This window comes from Cupressus sempervirens, chromosome 9 (assembly GCF_028749045.1).
Source record: "Cupressus sempervirens isolate cs-2001-9-10 chromosome 9, ASM2874904v1, whole genome shotgun sequence".
In the NCBI taxonomy this organism is placed as follows: domain Eukaryota; kingdom Viridiplantae; phylum Streptophyta; class Pinopsida; order Cupressales; family Cupressaceae; genus Cupressus; species Cupressus sempervirens.
In genome coordinates, this window is record NC_143126.1 from 193781184 (window position 1) to 193806004 (window position 24821).

At 35.3% G+C, this 24821-nt stretch overlaps 1 protein-coding gene across 5 annotated transcripts in view; it reads right to left on the reverse strand.

The window, feature by feature from the left end:
- LOC149538137 (serine/threonine-protein kinase CTR1-like) overlaps positions 1-21800 on the reverse strand; it is a 97783-nt gene extending 75983 nt beyond the window's left edge. For 2 of the 5 annotated variants that reach the window (XR_016355992.1, XM_089799516.1), the window contains exons 1-7: positions 21143-21608; positions 19601-20021; positions 18195-19362; positions 8795-9093; positions 8557-8701; positions 7633-7736; positions 7002-7222 (exon numbers count right to left, since the gene is read on the reverse strand). Coding sequence is in view for 2 of the 5 variants with exons in the window: in XM_089799516.1 (XP_089655642.1) it covers positions 7002-7222; positions 7633-7736; positions 8557-8701; positions 8795-9093; positions 18195-19355 (1930 nt within the window). In the remaining 3 variants the exon portion in view is untranslated. The other 3 variants (XR_016355991.1, XR_016355990.1, XM_089799517.1) reach the window with 3 other exon arrangements.
- Between the last annotated feature and the right edge of the window lie 3021 nt (positions 21801-24821).

Sequence of the window (24821 nt, forward strand, 5' to 3'; positions counted from 1 at the left end):
TTATTGCATTAGAGTTGAAATGATAGTTCAGGATTTTTGGTGTGTGAGCAAGACATGATTTTGTGCAGGAAACCCTCCTGCTTTTGAAGAAATTTGGGGGATTTATTTGTTGGTGAAGCAGAATATTAAGATTGAACAATAGAAGATCATTGCGGAGCACTCAATTGTGCCTGTTTTCAAGGTAATTGAGTGTTGAACAATGGGGAAAAGTGTGATTTGGAATGAAAGTCCTCATGTATTGTCATATCCCCATTTTACGATAGAATTTTAATAATTATTAGATAATACAATGTTGTTAAATAAATAATGATAATAAAATCATATCAAAACTAATACTAGAATATAAAAAATAGGAAATAATAATTCTTTAATCCATATTATCAATTAAATAATATTTAGTATGATATTTTAAATAATAAAATTCAAATGAGTAAATAAAGAAATAAAATTAAATACAAGAGACAATATTGTAGAAAGTATGTTAACTTTCTAAATAGAATTTAATAACAAATAATAATAAACACAAATAAGTAAGTAATAAAGAAGCTTTGTAGAGTCAAAAACTCCGAAGCCATGTTAAGATCGCAACATTCAATTATTGATCGATTATTGAAAGTTTAACCAAAGGTTGGAAAAATATATAAACACGATGGCAAATATTAAAGGAACAAAAACCTGGCCAGTCGTTTATATTTCAATTATATCACAGATTAAGGGAGTGCCATGAGTCTCCAGATGCCCTAGTATAGCCTGCAGTAAACTATTGAGGAGGCGATTTCAACAAACAGATTCCAGACTGGAAGAAGCTTTTTTTGGATTTCCGTGATTTTTTCTCGAGTTTTTCTTTCAAAAAACTGACTTGTCTCTTAGCATTGGAGTTTCTCCAATACCAAAATCTTGCCAAATTCTTCACAAAGTCTGACCGGATCCTTCTGACAGACTTTACAACGAATATGCACTGAATCAGACTTCCCTGCGAGCCAAATCTCGACTTCAGGGAGAAAATGTGGTAATTTAGCCTTCAGGATGGCAGGATGCATTATTCTCATACCACCATAAGATGCCCCTTGATCTGATAATTTTGGTGCCTTTTCCACTCGCTGTAATTTTTTCGAACAGTTTGCTTGCAAGCTGATTAATGAGCTTTTTTTAACTTGTTCTCAATTTGCAGTTATATGTGCTTTGTTGTCATTATTTGCTAAGTGATTTTCAGATTCCATTCCATATAGAAAACAATGCATAACAAAAGTTTGCAGTACAACCTAGAAGATTAAATACTAATAACATATAAGTTCATTAATACTTCATAGAACTTGTTTAAAGCCTAACTAACCAGAAATTAATATCACTGCAAACATGGTAAGTCATCAATACATAATAGAGGACACTCAAAATTGTAGCAGCATTAACAAAACTTCACCAGTACATATATAACCTCCCAGAATGACTTCACAAAACTTCCAATTGCAGATTTGAACACTCTCAAATGATGCTGCTGCCTGTCCCAGAACTATATAGCAGACATTGTCCTCCAAAGTGCAAATGTGATGCTCAGCAGTCTCACATCAAACACAAGAAGTAATATGGCCGGCATGAAATGCTACAGACAGACTGATACGCACCACAACTTCCCGGTTGCACTAATCAAATTTGTCCTTGTCCCTTCCAGCTGCTGTAGGATAAATTTCATGCACAGAATGATTGCATCAAGGCCCCAATATTCAAATATCATCACCATGCACTGCTTCCATGTGGTCGTAAAACCTCTGACTGTGTTCCAACATAATGTTGGTCGACACCATCACAAATACCAAGGTCACACTTGGTCGACCTTGTGGAGAACAACGAGACAAAAGCGTAAGATTGAAACCTGATTTCAGAAACAGCAGGCACAAATCCCAAGAACAACAAAGTTCCAGGCAAATTAGCAAATAATAACAACTATTTTTTTCTACAAAATTCTGCAAAATAAATTTCAGGAAAATTGCAGAGCTGCAAAAATCCCAAAACAGAAACCTACCCACGTCTGCAAAAGAATCAAAAAAACTGACAACTGCACAAAAAATATCAACTGATTGAAGTGCTATGTAGCAGAAAACCCTAGACGAGTTGATCAAAACACAAATTGGCACAAACCCTAGCCACAAGTTATAGCTTTGAAATATCTCTAAAAATCACAGGCAGAATGAAAAAGAAAAACTTTGTGCAGGGTCCAAACAAGTGTGCGAAAATTTGAATGCGCAGATCACAGCTTGAAAGCACAAAAAAAGGGTGAACATATACAGAAATGCTAAGTCACAAAGTTCGAATTCAAGTTCGAGTTCTGCAACAATAAAATTTAGATAAAGTTTGACAGAGTAAAAAAATTGAAAAAAAATCAACATTAAATTTGCCTAATACAAATTCTAATTTTATTTTATTTTAAAGGTAACATTTTTATTTTTCATTAAAATAAAAAAGAGGAATCAAATCGGATTGCCAATTGCAAAAGTTGGCCAAAAGCATTACAAACTTTTATCTTCCCTACCCCACATACATATATCAACGTAATACATTAAAAGGGCATAGACACCCTACCAAGAACAACAGCATCCCAACCCACAAAAGCCCACAAAAAGGAGACATTTAGCTTTCCAAGGCAATGACACCGTCCACCTCCACCAACCACCTGTGCTTAGTCCTTGAACCATTGTGCCCCCTCCTCCCTTGTGAAATTTGGAATGGTCCGGTCGTCTTGGATTGATCTTGGCATGCCAAGAGGGCTGGTTCCTTGGTGACGCATGCTGCCCATTTTACTTTTGCCCACCTCTTCAGTCAGTGAGATGTCCAATCATAGTCCTTTCACAGTGGAGTCTCAACAATCTTCTAAACCTTCCTCTCAATCTGGTGTCGCAGTGGCCGTCCTAGAGCTGCAACACTCTTGTGTGGCATTGCCTTCATAAATCCCTACCTCTCCTCACTCGGCACCCAAATCTTCTCCTACAGAAACTCCACAATTTTCTTCCACCCTTTCTCTACCTGTGGTACATGCACCCCTTGTGGATTTGCTAATGACAAACTATCAGGGATTGAACCAAAGTATCCCCTCACCCAATCAGCCTCCATGGCTCCTGTCCCATCTCCAATCCCACACCCAGGACGGCTCTGTCCACAATATCCTCCAACCCCAACAGCCATTGTGGGTCAACACATGTTTCCACGACCTGTCGGACATCCTCTTTGGTCTCTCCAACGTGCAATGCCAATGCCACAAAGAGCAAAGCCACATCCAAGTTGAGCATCTCCTCCAGTTAGAGTCCAAGTACTCCATACCATACATTTGTTGGATGCCATCCAGCAACTCCGAATCATCAAACATGAAAATGTTCTTCAGACGCCTAACCATGATCTTCCCCTCATACATTTGCGTCTAATTGTATGATTCAAGCGCAAAATTGGCCTCCATTTTCGTCCCTCTGCTGAAAACCTTGCGAATCGCCCTTCCTTTCCTCCTTGAAATCACACTTTGAACAACTTGGAAGCCTTGTCTATGCGGGGTGCCAATAAATAATTACAAACTCTGTCACACGCGATGGATTGGTATCTATTGAATGTTGTCAGGTGTAATGTTTCATGATTTGAGTTGTACTCTCCCCATGAATCAACAAAAATGCCTTTTTTGGCCTCTTCATAATGCTTTCCAATCTTTATTCCAAGTCGAGAAGTCTAAGGTCTTCAAAATTTGCGTTTTGAGTCCCCAAAGTTGCATTCGTGCCCATATTAGCCAGCATGTCTGCCACCTTATTTGCTTCTCTGTAGACATGGGAAACCTTGAAGTCCTTGAACTCCATTATCAAGCATCTAATCTATCTTATGTGTTTGTCAAGATGCCATGCTTCTAGCTTCCCTTTCTTAATTCCATTTGTGATTATCTCTAGATCCCCTTCAAGATGCACTCTACGAATACCCAATTTAATACCTAACACTAAAGCCTCCTTAGCTGCTTCACATTCTGCCACATTATTCGTTCCATCTTTCAATCGTTTGGCCACAAAAGCAAGAGTGTTGCCCTGATAATCTCTTGCTACACAACCACAACCAAAGACCTCTGGATTTCCCTGAGTTGCCCCATCAAAGTTAATTTTCACCCATCCTTCCTCTGGTGGTAGCCAACACACTTTTTCCCTTTTATGTTTAGGATTAGCCCTTACAAGCCCATTAACGGGCCAATACAAATTTAATTTTTAATAATATAATAATATATCCAATAAAATTAAAAATAGATTAATATTACAAAGCATTATAGATTTCAACCTAAATATATATTTACTAAATTTTATTTAAAAGATAAAAAATATATTTTAACTATAAAAAATAAAAATATATTAAATTCAACTTTTTTTAAATACAAAACACTAAATAAGAACACTAAAATATTATTAGTTAAAAACATAATAAAAATATATTGTAACATAAAATGCTAAATTTTATTCTATTTACAAACCAGTTCTGAAAACATGCGATATCTTGCAGCCGGAGAGCTAGATGCTCAGAGCTCTCATACGTTTTCGCTTTACTTTATTCCTCCGCTTGAAGCCATGGAGGATCAGCTAGGCCCTCATTCGGATCAGTTAATAGCACCATTTGCTCTGATGTGCCTATGGGATGGATTCAGCCTTTGGCTTCAAAATATTTAATCCCTATGTATGTGTTCAAACCCACTGGCTCTTGTTATTATCTGTGGATGGAGTGGGTAAGTGATGAGACAACAAGAGTGTCCCCTGTGAGTATATCGTTGAAATGAAACTTACCTGAAAGATCCATACAATACCCTTGCTGCCAAAGGTCTTTGTTAAGGCCTACCAAGGGATATATCGTAAACACATTCAGCTCACTGTAATCAGAATTCATTACCCAGGGAAGAGAGGAATTAGTCTGCGGTGGGAAGTAGGTGTGGAGGGTGCACCCTCTTCATCCGCATGCCTTCTTCGGTGACGCACACAATTGTGATTGCAGATGGGCACAGAGTGCATGCCACAGGTTGTAAATGTTTCCTTTTAACTAGCAGCAGCAGTAGAAAATTCCTCTTCCACAGACTACAACGAACATGATAGAATTTTAACGAATTTTATTTATTTTTTTCAAATTCGCCGAATTTTGAATCTGTGGCCAAAAATTTGGCAAACCTTGTGACATAGCAGAAATGTAAAGAAATTGTCAGCAGAAGAAACCCCATTTGCATAAAAATATGGGAAACTACAAACAATAACCCAGGAAAGAGCCATTTAGCCAATGACACAAGAAGAAGAAAATTGCGACAAAATATGTCACAGGGGAGCACAAACACACAAGAATGGCAACAAAATATGTCGCACATACCTGGGCACAGATTTTCTAAAAAAGTATGCACTAACCACAAACACTTCAGAAACAGCGAATTTGCAGATAGGTCGCACGGAATCTCACAAGAATAAAAAGCTCATGGATTACAGGAAAACCCTTGCAAGCTTGCTACACAAAGAATGCTTCAAAAAAAATCTACTTAAAAACCCTCGAGCTGCTTTAATACTGTGAAAACTAAATCGCCCACTTGAATTAATGAATACAATACACAAGGAATAAATAAAAAATTAGAAGATTATTTAGAAACCATTAACTGAAGCTTCAAACTGCAGCTAAAACAGCAACTATATCTTCTATTAATAGAAGCAACACCTACAAAAGGGACCATTAATAAAACACAGAGTTGCCGGAAACTCCTCTGTCCCTCCTTGGGCACGCATATTCTCGTATCCAATTTGGAAACATATTCGATACTGCCCAGATACACGTCAAATATTGTACACATGTTTGCCTAAAAATCTTGATTTTCCAACAGTGCTATATACTATGGGATTTGATTTTTTTTAAGATTTGACCTAAATGTTCTTAAATTTTATTTATATAGCATTTGTGTCAATCAAGTTTTAAATTAAATTATAAATATTTATATTTCAATACTGCTTTCAAAGTAATGAAAATCTCCTATGGTAACTTAGAAAGCTGTGTTAAATATATGTATGTGTTATTTATTAATGTTGTGTCCAGTCGTATCGATATTGCAGGTCTCAAAAAATGGCCGTATCCATACCCAATACTGTATCTGTATTTGTATCTGTATCTGTATCCATGCAACTTTGATAAAACAACTTTAAAAAATAGCAGAGTAAGATTCTAATACAGAGTAAAATTAAAAAACCATTACATTCCTTATGGAATCAGAAAAACCATCAAAATTTATCAGTGTTTTCCTGGGTTCACCTGGGTTGAAACCCACAGACAAAATTACAAACCCTAACCACATCCCTACCCACACGAAGACAGGGTCTGGACCAAAACTGATCATATCATAATCAGCAGGTTTGCAGGAGTAAAAAAGTAGCATATGTTATACATAATCTGATTTTTCTTTTCATTGGTCTTAGCTGCTACTTCTTATTCAGAATACCAGTTATATACTCCTACCTTAAATGTATATTAGTTGCAAAGATCATAGAGATTCTGTTTCAAACCAAGTTTTGAATTTTTTAACTACTTCATTATAGGTACATGTTTAGGAGCCCCAGGCAAGTCGTTTGTGAATCTATACCAGGCACTTAGATAAGCACTTTTTTATTTGTACTTTATGATATGAAGATAATATGAGGGGTTCCCTTTATGGCCCAGTGTCTCTACTAACCAGGTCATTGCAAGTCCAATTTTGAGCAGTGAATGGTATTGTGATATCAATTTGGTAGGACGTAGCAGGCCTGAATTTATTTTACTATTCTTTATCCTTTTAATATTAATAACTTTTTTCCCTACTGGAGAAGTCTAAACCTTGTTACATGTTCAAAATATTTCCTTTGTCTTCTGGGAAAAGCATAAGATTTCATTAGTGTAGGCTTAAATCAAGCTTCTTGGTCACACTTTAATTTTAGATATGTATAGCTATAATGCCCAGACATTAAAGATATTAAGAATTTGCATTGGAAACATCTTACCTGCAACCTGAGGTAAGGTGGCTGCATCAATTAAATCACTCATTGATTGGCTTTCTTGGGTATACTGCTTTGCTAGAGATCTAATCTCATCAGTCATGTGAAACGATTTGAATTCTGGCATACGCAAAGGTGAAGCAATTGATAAGAAGGTCGAACAACTGAAAAAAGATACTGGATCACTCAATTCTCCTGGTTTTCCAATTAAATCGACTAAATATTCCCTGAAATATAATTTGCATTTGTTAGTAAGAAGCAAGGCTTTAATCAAATATTTGACCTCCAAAAGTTCACAAAGAAAGAGAATTCAGACTAGTTAAAAAATATAATACTGGTTTAATTCAAAGTTAACTCACTATCAAAAGATACAAAATGCTCACTTTTACCTATTTATAAACCTTGCCAGATATCTATACCTTCAAGCTATTCAGAAATAACACACTACTTCCCAGACAAACTTCCTATTTTGAAAAGTGAAACTTCACCCATGAGTTTTAAAATCCGCAAACAAAGAATAGGCATCTGCTTGTTAGATAAATTTATATGATTAAATTCTAAATTGTTTCCAGTCACTATGTGGTATGTATAACAATAAAGGAATGGAGAAAAGTAGTAAACATCCTCCAAACCACACCTTTCAATGTCACATTGAACCAGACATGATGAACCATCAGCCATCCCACAATATTTGCATCCTCGAACAATCCGACAAGGTAAGTTAATTATATCTGCCAATGCCTGCCAAAAATAATGCATTCAAACCACTAAGTATGCTCCAAGTCGAAACAAGATTGCAGATATCCCAGCAATTCTCAAAAGATGATTATCCTCGGTTAGAAAATCCAGGACTTTCTTGTTATTACTGCTACCATAAATGTGAAATTTTCTAGTTCCCCCTGTATCTTATAATTCTAAATCCTCAATTTCAAGAACTTGGTAACATAGTACTGTCCCAATAACATGATTTGAAGCACTCTGGGAAAAGTGTAAATGGAATTTAATAGTCCAATTTTATTCAGGAAAAGCTCAGTAAAAAATCAAAAATCAAAGGCAAAATGGCAGGAGGGCAATGATAGATGCGTATAACAAAATTTCAGAGCTACATGTTATAAATTTCAGGAATTAACATTAGCATTACTCATGAACTTAAAGAAATACATTTTTTATGGGGCAAAACCCACTTTTAATTAAAAACTGAGATTGAATCAGCACAGGAATCTTGGAACTCCTATTACTCACAAATAATCAAAAGTTTTTTGCGACTTTTGCTATTTAACTTGCTACCATTAGACAAACGGCATATTATGATGCCATGGGCATACCCAACTCCTCCAGAATGTTACATCATTCGAGGAGTATTTAGTAAATGAAATCATAAGAAATATCTATATATATTACAGTAATCGTGGCATTTGACAATCAGGTTGAATAATAATGCTTGGGCCAAGCAATTCAACAAATAGTACTTTTTCACTTAACTTAGAAGAAACAGTTTCTCTAAAACAGAATACCACCATAACAATCATACACCATCAAACATTCTATTCTGCAAGGTTACCTTGAAAAGTAAAGCCCGGTGCCTGCACAGACCCACAGATAAGCTGCCTATTGGAAGGACAATACTGTTTAAACAGTCTCTCAGCATCTGACTGCTTACTTTCCAGCGTGTCATAAGATCTCCATATTCCGTCAGAGACGCACCCCTTGAATTACAACCAAAACAGTGTCAGTTATTTGCAATAAATAAAACATATAAGATATTTCAACCCCTAGTAGCCCACAACCCAAATGCTTACCCCATCAACATGCAAACAAGTTTCCCAAGTTCTCCAACAACTTGTCTATTGTTACTACAACCATAAGCAAGTGCAAGTGCCTTGTTCTCAAGCTCCCTAAGATGTGAATCCCCCTGCTTATCTATCACGACAACCTCCATTGATGAATCAGATCCATCAACTGATCTTAGTGATTCTAAAGATGGCATCTGATGACCTTCATCTAAATTGTTGCATATTGTCCAAACATATGGATTCATCCCCCAAATATGGTAAAATCCATTTTCTATTTTATCATGATACGATAAGCTTCCATTTACCTATTGCACAAAAACCACAAATAATTCAGATTACTACAGATTAAATGCATGAAAACACATCTAATACTTGTAATGGAACCAAATCCCAAAATAAGTGATATGCCAGAATTTCCAAACAAGGCTCAGATCTTGGGATCAAGAGACATAATAGGAAAACCAACCTACAGCTCAAGCAGAAATAACAGAAGAAAAGTCCAATCACAGAATGTCAAAGTTAAATGATTACCAAAAATATTTACATATTTGTAACTTGAGATTCCAAGGTCCAATTTCGTAAGAAAATTCATCAATAAGCAATGAATTAAATTATTAATTCATACATCATTTCAAACTAATGAATTTACACGGTCAACACCCTGACCGGAACATGGGATTAAGAGGAAAACCAATATTCAGGCACTGTTAATGGAATCTATTGCTTAAGGAGAAATAACTGAAAAAATTAATATTACAGTACATCAAGGGTAAAAGGTACATCAAAAAGTTAAATTTTGTAGATTCCATGATCCGGTTTGGTACATAATTTCATCAGCAAGCAATGAGTATATTCATTAATCATTTCAAAGATCAAACTCCTTGATCATCATGGTCGTACATGTCAATATAGTCAATGTTTACTGTTTACCATTCTAGACCAAATGATAAAAAGCTATTTTATGTATTTCACTATAATGTGATGGGCTGTAAATATCCATTAACCAAATACTTAACCTTATACTGAAAAGATGCAGTGCCTTTGTTCATGGCCCTTCTTACTTTCCTATTGTAGTTTCAGGACACTAAAGGAGCAAGCAAAAACAGGAATATCCGAACAATTCACAAAAAGCAAAGGAGCTGAAGTTTTCATGCTCCTGTAATTTGATGATAGAAAAGCAATCTTAACCCTTAGGTTTTCCACTCCTACTGTCGAATAACAAGAGAGCTAGCAGATGCTCCAAGCCTTAATTGAATTTTCCAAAGGTATTTTTTTTAAATAGAAAAATTAAAATTAAAGTTTCTAAAGGTGTTTTGTTTTAAATAGAAATATGGGGAGGATATAAGAAATTAAGGGCTTTTAAACACGAACTCATCCATGGCACAGATACCAAAACAAACTCCAAAATTTAGCTCCCAAATTTAATTTATCAAAGTCAAAAACATTTTAAAATATATTGTCTCAATCAAGAAAAACTTCTTTGTACAATTTTCACAACATGGTGCTCAAATACTTCACCCAGAATGGTTTGATGATGATTTTGAATTGTGAAGACCAAGTATAAACTAGTATAAGTGAGTTCAAGCAAATCCCGTCTTGCAAGCAAAACAAATAATGTGCAACCTGAAAGACGGACCATGCATGAAAACAAAAAGAACAAAACCAGAAAGCAAGGAACAACATCAAAAACTGCCCTGTATGTTAAGTAAATCAACTGACAATGGCAAAAGATGTTATGCTCATGAGAACGTACACTGAAACTGAATAGAGAAGAACTCTCAATTTACATAACATATAAACCAAAAAGAAGATTATACTGTGTTGAATTTTATATCAGACTGATATCAATCTCAACTTTTATATAATGATATATATCTATATAAATTTTTTACATTCCTTAATACAAATTTAGATTGTATAAGTTAAAATAGAAAATTCAAATTACCAGTCACTATATATATATAGTCACTATATATATATATATATGACTTTCTTGACTGATAAATATATATTTATAAATATTGAATTTCAATTTGAACTTGAAAATGGAATATTCTGTTACATGTGGAAAGGGTCAATGTTGCAGACCGAGTTGCCTTTTTATATATTGAATGAGAAGTGTAAGTGATCATTTAAATAGGACAATGGTGGGCATATTATATATGTATGAAAAGTACCAACGTGTCATATCAACACATCCTCATAAAAACATAAGGTAGTGCCCAATAAGATCAGTTAGGTCCTTAGAAAGAAAGGTTTATGTGTGAAGTTAAAGAGAGGGATTACACATTTCTATATTAAATAATATTTCTTTGACTAACATAATTAGAGTGTTTCATATATAAGATAAATGATTAGTATATAATTAATTATTAGTTCCTGCCTTGGGCAGGAGACTATATCATTCAATGCACTTTTACTTTTTAATTTGTTTGTCCAATTAGAACACTTTATTATTCAATTACTTTTTGAGCTATAAAGTTTTCATATTTATTATATTTAAAATAATTCAATACAATATATTTATTGATAATTTGAGTGGTTGTTTTGTGCTACAATAGGGAGTGCAACTTTTTCCTTTATTTGTTTGTCCAATCAAAACAATTTATTATTCAATTACTTTTTTGCAACTATAAAGTTTTCATCTATATTATATTTGAAAGAACTAATAATTCATAAAAATATATTTACCTTTATTTGTTTGTCCAATCAAAACAATTTATTATTCAATTATTTTTTACAACTATAAAGTTTTCATCTATACTATATTTAAACTAATTCATAAAAATATATTTATTGACAAATTGACTTGTTGTTTTGTAGGGCTCTTAATTATTTATACACAATGCAACATATTATTTTCGAGACTTTATACATTTTATTATTGCATAAAATTCATATTATTTTCTTCTATTGGCGGGAACTAGACGCATTGCATCCTTGTTCAATTATGTAATACAATTAAAGAAATCAATGTCTTCAAGTAATGAAATGCAATACCTGAGATATAAGTAAACCTCCTAAAGCTATTTTCAACACTCCCTCGTAGCTAAGGAGGGTATTTTTGTGGTCACATTATATTAAGTCATAATGATTTTATCATTAAGGTTTATTATAAATATTGCAAAGAATTTTAAATATCTTCATACCACTTATCTTTGGATATCACCTCTTATGACATAATCATTTTGGATATCTTTTCCACAAGGCATGTCCTTAGACACTTCTTTATGTGATATCTATCTCAATTATTTTAGAAAGTTACCTTTAGGGCATTATCTTGAATACCACCATAAGTGGTATTCATTGTACCATAATGTCTTTGGATACCACTGTGTGTGCTATCCTCCATAACAGATTCGTGATATCTACCTTAAGGGCATAATTTGGATATTGTCATATGCATTATCCACCTTTAGTGCACAACTTGAATATTGTCATATGCATTATTCACCTTAAAGTATTTAACTTATTTACCTATAGGGCACAACTTGGATATCATTGTATGTACTATTCACCTTCAAAGAATATACATATTTATCATTAGGGCACAACTTGAATATTGCCATATGCGCTCTCCACCTTAAAAGATTCAACATATTTAACTTTTAAAGCACAACTTGGAAATTGTTATATGTGTTATCCACCTTAAAGGATTTTTAAAATATTCACCTTTAGGTGACAACTTCGATACCGTTGTATGTGTTATCCACCTTAAAGGGATTATAATATCTACCATTATGGTATGTCCTCAAGTGCCAATATATATGTTACCCACCATAATGGATTTTAGGATATTTATATGAACTTCCTTTACAACATGAGTTATCAACAATCATTGTGAGATCATCACCTCACAATGAAGGTAATAGCGTACAAGCGTCTTATCATTTGTGAGATCATCACCTTACAAAGATATTCATTTTCACATGTATAAAGATATAACATCTCCATTAAATAAATAGTATATATGCAGTACATATGAGATAAATTTTAGGTCTTATCTACAACTTCATTCTCTATCACACCAAGTTTACCTCTAAAGAATTCAAACCTAATAGTAGAGAGAGGTTTGGTGAAAATGTTTGTTGTTTGCTCTTCGCATCTCAATTTAATGGCATTTTTTTCTACCATCTCTCTTCCATAGTGATACTTGATCTCCACATGTTTTGTTCTGTCATGAGACATTAGATTAACAGAAAGCTTAATACAACTCTAGTTATCTCAACGAATGATTGTGGGTTCCAAGTGTTTTCCAAATAATCCTGAAAAAGCTTTCAAAGCCAAACCACTTCTCGTGTCCCCAACCATGCTGCAATGTATTTTGGCTTCTATAGAGATTTGTGCTATGAAAGATTGCTTTCTACTAAACCAAGAAATCAAGGCAAAGCCTAAATAGAAACAACCACTAGAGCTTCTCTTTTGATCAGCCATACAACCTTACCAATCAAAATCTATGAAGCCATGCAATTTCAAGTTGGTGTTGGTTAAATATCTATGACCAAGTCCAATTGTACCTTGTAGGTGTCTCAAGATGTGTTTTTCTGCAATGTATTTGTCTTCGTTCACACATTAGTTCACTAAGGGCACATATCGCATAACAAATATTGGGTCGAGTGTTCACTAGAGACATCAAGGATCCAATTATTTGTCTGTAAATAGTGGAGTCTACCAATTCTGAATTTGTTGTTGCTTCTTTCAATTTATACAAGTCTATTTCCATAAGTGTGGGCTTGGGTTTACAATCTATCATACCAAATTACTTTATTACATCTATAGTGTACTTTCCTTGTTTTAATATTATCTCATTAGGTTTCTACCATACTTCTTACCCAAGAAAGTAGTGCAAATAATCCAAGATATTTCATCTCAAATTCAAAGGCAAGCTCCTTCTTACATTGGGTAATGAGGTGATTTTCCCCAATGATTAGTATGTCATCAACATAAAGTACTAAATTAGTATTTCTCCATCAAGTACTTTGAAGTACAGGTTTGGATCTGCATCATTCTTGGAATAGCCTAGACTTATAAGGTAGGAGTCAATCCTTTTGTACCAAGCTCGAGAGCTTTGCTTGAGTCCGTACAGTGCCTTCTTTAGTTTTGCAAACATGATTTTACTTTTCATGCATAACGAAACCTTCAGGTTGTTTGACGTATACTTCTCCTTCAATTACACCAATAAGAAACGTTGTGTTTACATCAATTTGATGAATCTTCCATCCTTTGGATACAGCACTAACAATAATAGTTTTGACAAAAGTGCTTCGAGCAACAAGAGCAAAAATTCTTCATAATCAATCCCTTCTTTCTATGAAAATCCTCTAGCCACAAATCTAGCTTTGTATATGTGAATACTTCCATCAGCATCATGCTTGGTTTTAAAACAGCCATTTAAAAGATACAACTAACTTTCCTTTTGGTCTAGATACTATGTTCCAAACATTATTTTTTAATATTGATTGATACTCTTCATTCATTGCATCTTTCCAGACTTGCTGACTAGTGGATTCCTCAACACTAGTGGGTTCTCAGTTAATAGTTTCACTCATTAATGCAACATAGTTGGAAAAATTATGTGGTTTCTTACTTTCCCTAAATGTTCCTTTGGGAGCTCCAAAATTTTCAGCCTCTTGAATTGTTTTTCTTGCCCATAGTGGTCTTTTCCGATTTAACAATATCTCTAGGCCCATCAGTTGGATCCAATGGTTCATCATCTTCTTTAGGTTCATAGTTCTCCCTCTGAATCTCAGGAGTGTGATCTTCTTCCATGTTTTGTGGAGATTCTTGATTTTCATCATCAATCTCAGAAGTGCCTTTAGATTTTCTACAGGCGATATCAACTTCAAATGTCACATCTCTACTTAATTCAATTGATTTTTGTTCTGGTATGTCTATTTTAAATGCTTTTGATGTTTCATTGTATCTAATAAATACTCCCTTCTTGTCAAATGGTTCTAACTTAGCCTATTTATCAATGAGTATGTGTATGTAAATAGGACGTCCAAAGATTCTAAGATGACTTACATCTGAATTTCTTTCCTGTGATTGCTTCAAGTGTTTTATTATACATAATTCTATGAGGGCTTCTAATCTGTATACAAACAACAGTTCCAGAAGCCTCTGCCTAACATGAAGTTGGAAGATTTTGATCATAAATCATGGCTCTGGCTGCTTCCACAATAGTTCTATTTTTTCTTTCAGCTACTACATTTTATTGAGGATTATAGGGAACACAAAACTCCCTCTTAAACCCAGCTTCAATGCAATAATCTTGAAAATTTGTTGAGGTGTATTCTCCTTCATTATCAATTCTCAGGATTTCAATTTTCTTTTCTGATAGATTCTCAACTAGTGCTTTGAACTCCTTAAATCTCATAAGTACTTCACCTAATTCTTTCTTTTTAAGAAAATGGATCTAGGTCTTACTAGAGTAATCATCAACAAAGATAATATGGTACAAGAAGCCACTGAATGAGAAAGTCAACATTGGACCACATTAATCTAAATGAATGGGCTTTAAAATACATATTGATATGTTTTCACTGTTGTGGAAAGAGCCTTTAGTATTCTTACCTAATGCACATCCTTTGCAAGATCTTTTGTGTTCAAGGATAAGTTTTGGTAGACTTGTAACCATCTTCTCCATAACAGGTAGTCCATGAAAGTATAGGTGATCCAATCTTCTATGCCAAATCTCGCAGATACTTGAAGAATGATGAACTAAAGGCTTGAGTAGGGATTGTACAAAGTCTATAAAGATGTACATAACAAATTCCAATGACTTTAGCTATCTTGATTAAGAGTTCTTTGGTTGTGTAAGAACTTGACCATCTGCAAATGCAATACAATATCCCTCATCTTCCAAGGCAGAGACAGAGACAAGATTTACATTGGGAAAACCCTCCTATTCACAGGAGAAACCCAGCCACAATCAAAGTAGATCATTTATTTAAACATTTAAAGCATTCAGTACAAAACTTCACAAGCTAAATCAGAATAAAGATTTCTTCACCAAGACTGCTATCTCATAACAATCAAAGTTTTAATGATATCTCGTACCAGTAAAACTTACCCTTGAGCCTAGGGTTTCTGTCGTTGCCCAAGAACAAGGACAAGCTACCCTATGCATCCTATTTAGGTCATCTGTTTCTGTCGGGAATCAAGGCAAATATCCAGGATCGTAGATGGAAAGTGGAACTTTGAAATAGCGGCTGTGAAAAAGGGATTTCTCTTCAGAGATAGGTGATTCATCTCGTCCTTCTCCCACTGGGAAGATCACCAGGGATGACACTGTGCAGAACAACCAAAAACTGTGGGGCGTTGGGGACTCCTTTGCTGAGGGTTCCTAGTCTGCAGCAATGGAGGAGCCAAGGCCAAGGCCAACAATCAACTTTGACTATGTCAACCTACAACCAGAGGGATGCCTATGTAGGAAAGTGGATACATGGAGAGATGACACGAAGGGGGGATTTGGGGGCTCTCAACCCCAAGCCCCCATACGATTTGCTAAAAAGAAGCAAGGTTTTCACCCTCTGCCCAAAACTTCAAAAGGGGTACCTATGCCCACATCCACCAAAGAAATCTCAGTGGCTTTGAATGTTGAGGCAGAATCAGACTGCCCGGAACTCCACAAGGGGTATTTACACCCACATTCACAAAAGAAATCTAAGTGGCTGTGGATGTTGAGGCGGAATCAAAAGTTGTGCACAACATTTCGGTTTTTTCCAAGCTGGGATTCATGGATCGGTTCAGGGGCCTTTTACCGAGTTTGCAAGAGTTGCATACTTGGATATCAAACAATTGGGAATCTGTGCTTGATAGTTGCGCTCATATCTACCCCACAGGAAAAGGTTTTCAAAAAGCTCCAAGATAGATACACGATTTTGTGTGACAATGCTCGGTGTTGGAAGAAGTACGCATTAATGTTGAAACCTTGGCATCCAGATTTCTGTCCACATTCTGAAGTATTTGATATAATCCCTCTCTGGGTATTGCTTCCTAGCCTCCCTCTGCATTTATGAATTGATTCTTGCCTTGAGGTGATTGGGGATTCATTGGGGTATTTTATGTTGGTGGACAAGGGTTCCTCAAACCTTCTTCATTCCATCTTTACTCGTATTTTAGTGGAAATGGATTTATCTAAGGTGCTGCCTGCAGAAATCATGTTTAAAACCTCCAAAGTTTTCTGGGTGCAGGCTCTGGATTACAAAGGGATCCCCCCCTTTAGATGCAGCTTTCAAATAGGGCATATGGGTGCAAAGTGTGACAAGGTGAAACCACAAAGGAAGCCTCTTGGTGGATAGGTAATTGCCTAACAACACTGTACAGTGGAAAGAAAGGGGAGAGGCAAAAGAGCTATTCCCAGATATTGGGGGGGATTCCCAGATATTGAGGGGGAGCAGACACAGAATTCTACAGGGGCTATACCGCAATTTGTGCAAACACTAGTGCACGGCAAAATTACTATGCTGGCAGGAGTGAATGGGGCTGTGCAGCCAAATTCTGTTGCCGCTAATCCCAAGGGCAAAGAGAAATGCAGGCCACTGGGTCCAAATGAGCCAGTAGTGACTTTGTTAACTGAAGCCCAGCAGCAGAAAGAGGCTTCAAACACAGGATCAGAGGCAGCTCCCCATTAATAGAACTTTTTAATGGGAGAATGAGGTGGCTAGAGCTGAAGATGGATGGCAAACTGTGAAAAGGAAAAAGGGGAGGAATTGGAAAGATGCACCTATTGACATGATCTTTCAGTCTCATTCCAAGGATAGGAACAAAGTCAATTAATCTTTGTACTGCTCTTTGATGTTTTGCTGTTTTGATATTTTTTGGTGTCAACTACTAATGGCTCCAGTTTGTTCTATTATTTCGAGATGATTGTACTCCTTACTGATACTACGCTTGGGCTGGGCCAAGCATTTCCTGGTTAACATCTCTAATAAAATTAAACTATTTACTGACAAAGAAAAAATAGATATGGAAATTTATACTGAACTTCGAGACATATCTCTTACTTTCAAAAGAGAAAATACTAAAGGATGGGTTATTTTGCAATTTTAATAATATGCAATTGTTTCCAAATTCAGCAAAATATGTATATCAGGCTAACGTCTGGGGAAAAAATAGGACTTATGGTTAGTAACTATAAATTTTGTTATATCTACCATGTACATAAATGCACAATTGTGGATAATGGCTAATTTTGAAGATCTCCAAACTGGTCATATTTCCTATTAACAAAATTATTAAAAAATTAGCAATTGGAATGATAAGAAATAGTCCACAAAAACACCCTATTGCAAACTGTTACATCCAGCAGGTTTCAATCAATTTCACATCTTTACATCTGCAAAGACATTACGTAAGAACAAGCTTGGAAACAAATACCCAGATTAAAATTCAAGACATGTACCCAAAAACGATGAGATGCAGCTTCTGATGTTTTAATAGAATCTACAGATGTGTTATTAGGGGCTGCTTGAAAATCACTGACGAGGAAATGAAGCTCATCTGTCAAAGATGCTTCTGCAGTAAGGCGGAGTGCAAGAGTAAGCTGCAAATTATAGCTCTCTTCAGTCTGCTGTGCCCAACTCTTTGTTGAGTCATCACTATACTTACCCCCAATTCTGGGATCATCATACTTACATCCCTCCTCATAAAGTGCATTAATGATGGCAGTATCACTGGCATTCAAAGACATGGAAGGTGAGAGAGTTGGTACGGGGAAATCTCCTGAAAGATAACTGTCAGCATAGCTACTTCCGCTTGACTGCCTCTGCAGCCCAGACGATGATGTGCCATGAACCCTACTGTTACTCCCAGTTGAGCTCCGATCACCAAACCATGCATTTGAATTATTCCCCCTCTGTAAGCCATGATCTTCTGAATGATCTGCAGACCAAAAGCTCGGTCCTTGTCCTTGCTTCCTCTGTTCATTTCCATACTCGGTAAGAGAATATGACAGCGTTTTCCTATGTTCTGTTGGGGAATAAGTCTGTTTGAGATTTGAATGCTCAGGTGGCGTATAAGGCTGTTGCTGAAGTTTTCTATGCTGATCAATTACTCGATCTGGCTGTGAATAAGCAGATTTTCTGTGCTCAAGTACATGGTTTTCTGAATAATTATGTTTCCAATATTCAATTAAATTCACAGGATCTACAGAGGAGTGTAAAGATTTTCTATCAGAGTAAACCCCCGGTCTAGAAGGTGCCCAATCATTATAGTTTGAATTCTCCACTGCCCCAACAGTGTTCCTGTCATCATAATAAAACAGATCCCTGCTATTATTACTATTCCTCAATTCTGTATTTAAAGGAAGAGATGACTTGATTAGTCCATCTTCATCAAAATTACTCTCATCAAATGGGACCCTGTCTGCACTCAAATGCCGCGGGTGAGGTTCGTACTGAGAGTGTGGCTGTGACTTCCTTCGGGGATTATTCTGCAGGTTGGAAGAATCATCAAGCACCTGGTTCAGTGGCACGTAATCTGACCTACGGACAGGCATTTCGAAAACCTGGTTTTGGTTGACAATAGAGATCCCTAGCCCTGAGCCGCAGCATCCTTCACGCATACAGAACCTGTAACCAAACAATGGCTACTAAATCAATCGAGCAGATTCCATCTTTCGTTTTGTGTTTTTAACCCTGCTTCTTCTCCTTGTTTTACGTAATTTATCCGGTTATATCTCAAAGATGCATTAACACTCCTGCTACTGTATACTTTTCAAATACTCATACTCTACACTACCTTCGGCCACTTTGCATTTTTACAGCTAACAAAATAAATATGATTGGATTAAGTTACAAAAATGCAAACCTCGATTGCCCTCTGCAAAAGAAATGCGTCAAGCTCCCGGCGAGGAGGTCCAAGACTGAGTCCCTTCAATGTAGTAAATTTGTAGTTCTCGCTTCTTTCTTAACGTCCGTAGACGTATATAAAATAGATTTGATTCGTGGGATTCCAAACCCTGCCCTTGTCAAACTAACACCTCCTTGTCCAAAGCACCGTGTTCCTTGCCACGATAGTCAACAAATCGAACAGCGCTTTTATCCCATTAAATAAAATTGATGATATTACACCAAATCTCGAACAATGTACTTTCATGCCTCCGTGTCCATTAGAAAATATACAATTTCTAGTATGGCTGTTAATAAGTTTTCCTTGATAACGCTGAAAGACACCTCTTAAAAAGACTTTCGCCCTTTAAACGCTCAATGAACCGCCACTTGACTTCCTCCTGTTTCCAGAGAAAGCATCTCACATCAAAACCAGTGAATTCAAACATCCAAAGTAAAATCACTGACAATTTTTACAAACAATAAAACCCCTGAGCGGGAAGCTCAGTTTCTTTTATAACGTGCTGGAAATTGGAATCTAGAATGAAGCATTCAAATTTAAACCAGTTATACCACTTGAAAATATTCAAACGATCAAACAATTTCTTGTTTTAAAACTAGCGTCAGCTATCAAACCCCTGAAATCACGAACTAAAACTGAACTCGGCATTGGAAACTTAAAAACAGAACCATCTAGATTAAAAGTCACTATCAATCTCCACACTAATCCAAATCAGTATTACAGCACAACTCCTATCTGTATCACAGCATAACTCCTAATCATCGAAAATCACTCACGTAAACCTGAAGTAAAACATACAAACTAAAATCACTGCCAACCTGTGGCAGAATTCAAACTACAAAATCTTAAAGGTCGACCGTCCAAATCCAACATAGAGACCATTACCGCTAACCTTGTATAACAATTCAAGACACAAATGAAACACATTTCAAACAAAAAAAATGAATCATTCAAACCAAATCAACTCAAACACCCCAAGTCCCAAACAAAATCAGGGACGGCATCTCGGACCAGAAATCATCAAGAAAATCCATACACAAAAATCAGACAATCAAACCCCAACTACTCTAGAATCTCCAAAAATCGAGACACTTAAATATACATTCCACATGCAAGCCTTCGAAAATCCAAACGCCGGAATACAACATTCATCAAAACTTCAAACACTCAAAACACACATCTTCGAAATTCCAAACGCCAAAATCAAACCCAAACCAAAATAACTGACAATGTATGAGCAATTCAAACCCTGAACTCTCACATCCCAAAACACCAAACTCAAACGCCTCGTCAGAAATCAAGCACACAAACTAAAATCACGAACGAGTCCTAAACGATCCAAACCCTGACTCCTCACAGCTCAATGCACCAAAATCAAACCTTTCTTCCAAAATCCAACAAACAAAAATATGAACAAACCCAACCCAAACCAAAATCCCTTCCTAACAACGATAAATTGAAAAGCCCGCAAGGGCAAGGGGTGTGTTCAGAACTCAAAACCTCTCCAAAGACAAAACGCCCTTCACAAAACACCATCCTTTCTTCAATTCCTCCTCCAAAAATCCCCAGAGCTCCAATGAGACACACTCATCGAAACTCCTCAATTAATCATCGTCGTCTCCGAAGCAATTGCGGACCGCAACGTCCAATCCTTGGCCTCACACCTTTTGACCTTTCGAAGGTCGAGGGTTAAGAGTCACACCTCTCCTCCAAAAGGTCGCTGGTTCAAATCCGACCACAATAAATCAAAAGCGAAAACCAAGACCTTTTCGCCCACTTTCCACCAAAAAACACAATATTCCATGCTGGACTACTATAAATGACGAAGACAATGGGCAACAGCAAAGCCCTTACTGGGCGGCCCAGCTGTGCACTCGTTAGGCTCCCTGTACCTTTTATTTCCTATTAATTTCCTCCATTGGCATTCTTCAACCTCCTGACAAACAAAATTAATCAGAGCTTAAAACATAATCTATTACTTACCATCGTCTGTTTCTTGGATTTTTTCATTCACGTCATTTGCCGCTTCTGACGTAGGATTTCCAGAGAAGAGACAGATGTTTCTGCTCAATGCCGCCGTTAAGCACTCCCTATCTCAAGATCGGAGCGCAGAACACGAGAAGAATAGCTCGGTACTTAAAGGATTCATTTTATTATTATTATTTGCTTGCTTGATAAGGATATAAATGGTAAGGGAATTTGTACATTCAATCATCTTCTGGTCACACTTGCCATAAGTGGGGCTCGTCAAATATTGTAATGATATGGGAAAGTTAAGCCCATCTTTCATTTTTTTTTGTCCTTTATTCCTCTTGGGCTATTTCATGTTGTCAAGAGCTTATCCTCTCTAGATTTGGCAGCTATCGTCCCTTATAATGTCTCAAAGCTTTGACAAATAACACCACCTTGGTTTTACTTCTCCAGGTTGGTGGATTTCTAAGTGCTTAAGCATAAATTGTCTCCATGTTGATTGATCATTTATGTGGCGAGTGGCTTCTTATATGTAACAACACCGAGCTTTTTCATGTTCATAAATGTATATCAAATTAATGAACTTGTCTTGTTATCAAAAAGGGGATCATTTTGTACCAATTCAATTGATCTTATTAAAAAACTATTTTGTCTAGCATTAGAGAATTTGTACTCTTGAAAGAGAAGGATAAGTTCAAATTCAATAGGAGGAAAGATATACAAATATCTCATCTCTAGCACAATTAGGTATCTCTTGCAAGAAGTACAAGATAGTCCTATATGTAACAACATCGAGCTTTTTCATGTTCATAAATGTATATCAAATTTATGGACTTGCCTTATTATCAAAAAGGGGATCATTTTGTGCCAATTCAAATGATCTTATTAAAAAATTATTTGGTCTAGTATTAGAGAATTTGTACTCTTGAAAGTGAAGGATAAGTTCAAATTCAATAAGAGGAAAGATATACAAATATCTCATCTTTAGCACAGTTAGGTATCTCTTACAAGAAGTACAAGATAGTCTCACATAACTATGTCATCTATGGACCCAAGAATAGGTCACCTTATATCTTGGACTATTAAAGATCCTTTCTTCAATAGAGAATTGAGATGTACCCATTCTATTGAAGTCATTGGAGACACAATCTTCATCTTGTCTCTTGTGATGTCAAGGCCTTGTACTCAACTAGAATTTATCTCTAGAAGGCTTATTCAAAACCATTCAATTTTACCAATAAATCAAGGATACATTGACATGATTTTAAGTTTATATTTTCATCTAACTCATGTTTAGTGAAAGCTTTTATTTTTATGTCTAATGAAATGTCAAATCATGCATTTTGGTTACTTTTCAAAGAACTTGAAATTTTTATTTAAATAAAATGTACAAAACTCACAACTATTAACTTAAATTGTATTATTTTCTTGCTACTCTTGTGCATCGTGATGATGGATCATAGGGTTTGATCAAAAAGTTGACTTAAAAAATACTTAGACAATCCCAACTAGAAATTATACCCATTATAAATGGTCATATGTTATAGTTTCTTCAAGTAAATTATGTGTTGCATAGTTTACTCTCACTAGTATTTAATGTTCTTGTAGATCATTTAATTGTGAAGATTGATTTTTTAGGTTTGAAAAAACTTGTATTATAAATTGTTTTACAAAAAAAGTGTCATTATACAATGATTATGTTTGACCTAATATGCATTCAGTTCATGTAATCTCTTCTTAGGGCCTCTTGTCATTTGGTAACAATCTCTTATATTTTTGTGTTTTGAGATTATTCACATCTATGATGGTTTTTATTTGTTAGTTATTGTTGATAAGCAAGATGCTTATTTATTTGTTAGATGCAATTTCTTTTCTTTATGTTGGTTAATCATATGACACCATTTGAAGATATTTCTTTTCCATTTTTGTAGTTTGATTTTGGCATAATCTTTAATAATAATAATAAAATACAAGTTATTTTCTTTACTATTGGTGTGCATTGTAAACACTCCTTGCAAAAAAAAATATTAATAAGAGCTTCAATTATTCATAACCATATGAAATGACATTTTGTCTTCTCAATAATAATGAATGATTTTTGAATTCCACATAAATCTTGAAAAATCTTGTTTCACTGTATTCATAAATTTATAGGAATGCATAGAATTTTCTAGAGCCTCTTGTAGCATACAATGCCAAGTACATTCAATAGATATCTTAAAATAACTATGATATCCTATGAAGGTTAATTCAATGCAATCAAATATATGGAAACTTATTTTATATTCTTGGTACTAATAGATGGTCAATGAAATCCAAAATAATGTAGGGAGAAATTATATGATTGAATGCATGTCTCCAGATATATCATCTCAATGAATGTAGAAATAATGTTTGAGCCACCGAATGAGTTTTGTGTGTAGCTAATAGGCAGTAGTTATGACCTTTGTATATGTGTCTTTATTGTTTTCTCTTCACACAACTACACTTGTTCACTTTGTCTCACCTTATTATACTGAGTTTTTGCAACATGTTCACGCGGTAGACTTTCCTAGAGTTCTTTAACAAGTATGATACAAACTTATATTGTAGATAAAAATTAACTTTCTTAAATTCAACCCTTATAGAAAAGAGTATTAGTACTAATTTATTGTTCCAATGGAGAAAATACTAGAGAAAAGTATAGATTCCCTTGCTACTGCAACACTTTAGATGTTTGATAATTTTAGCAATTCACTAAAACAATCTTTCTAGAAGTATAACGTATATGTTGTATTGCTAGTACTTTGTTACTTCATCTTTTATGTTTTATTTTGGCCTTTTGAACTTCTTTTTTAGTTTCATGAAAAATGAATTACAAAGATTGTCTTTCGATTTCAAATTGTGCTAAAAATATATATAAGTACCAATAGCAAATTTTATAAATACCTCCTCTGTCTCATTGTCTATCTGCTTAACCTCTTATTTGAAAGCTTTAAGCCCAACAATGGAACTATATGGCTTCCTTTTTGAATAACCTATACATGCATCATCTCTAACCAAAAGTTGTAAAAACTAAGCTTTTACAATTGGGTTAAGGACTCTTGCGTCAAAGCCAAGTTAAAACTCGTTAAGCATAGATTTAATTCTTCTTTGAATCATCATTTAAGGAATTTTTTTTCCTTCTGAATTCTAGCATCCCATGTAAAAGGAGACAACAAAGATTGTT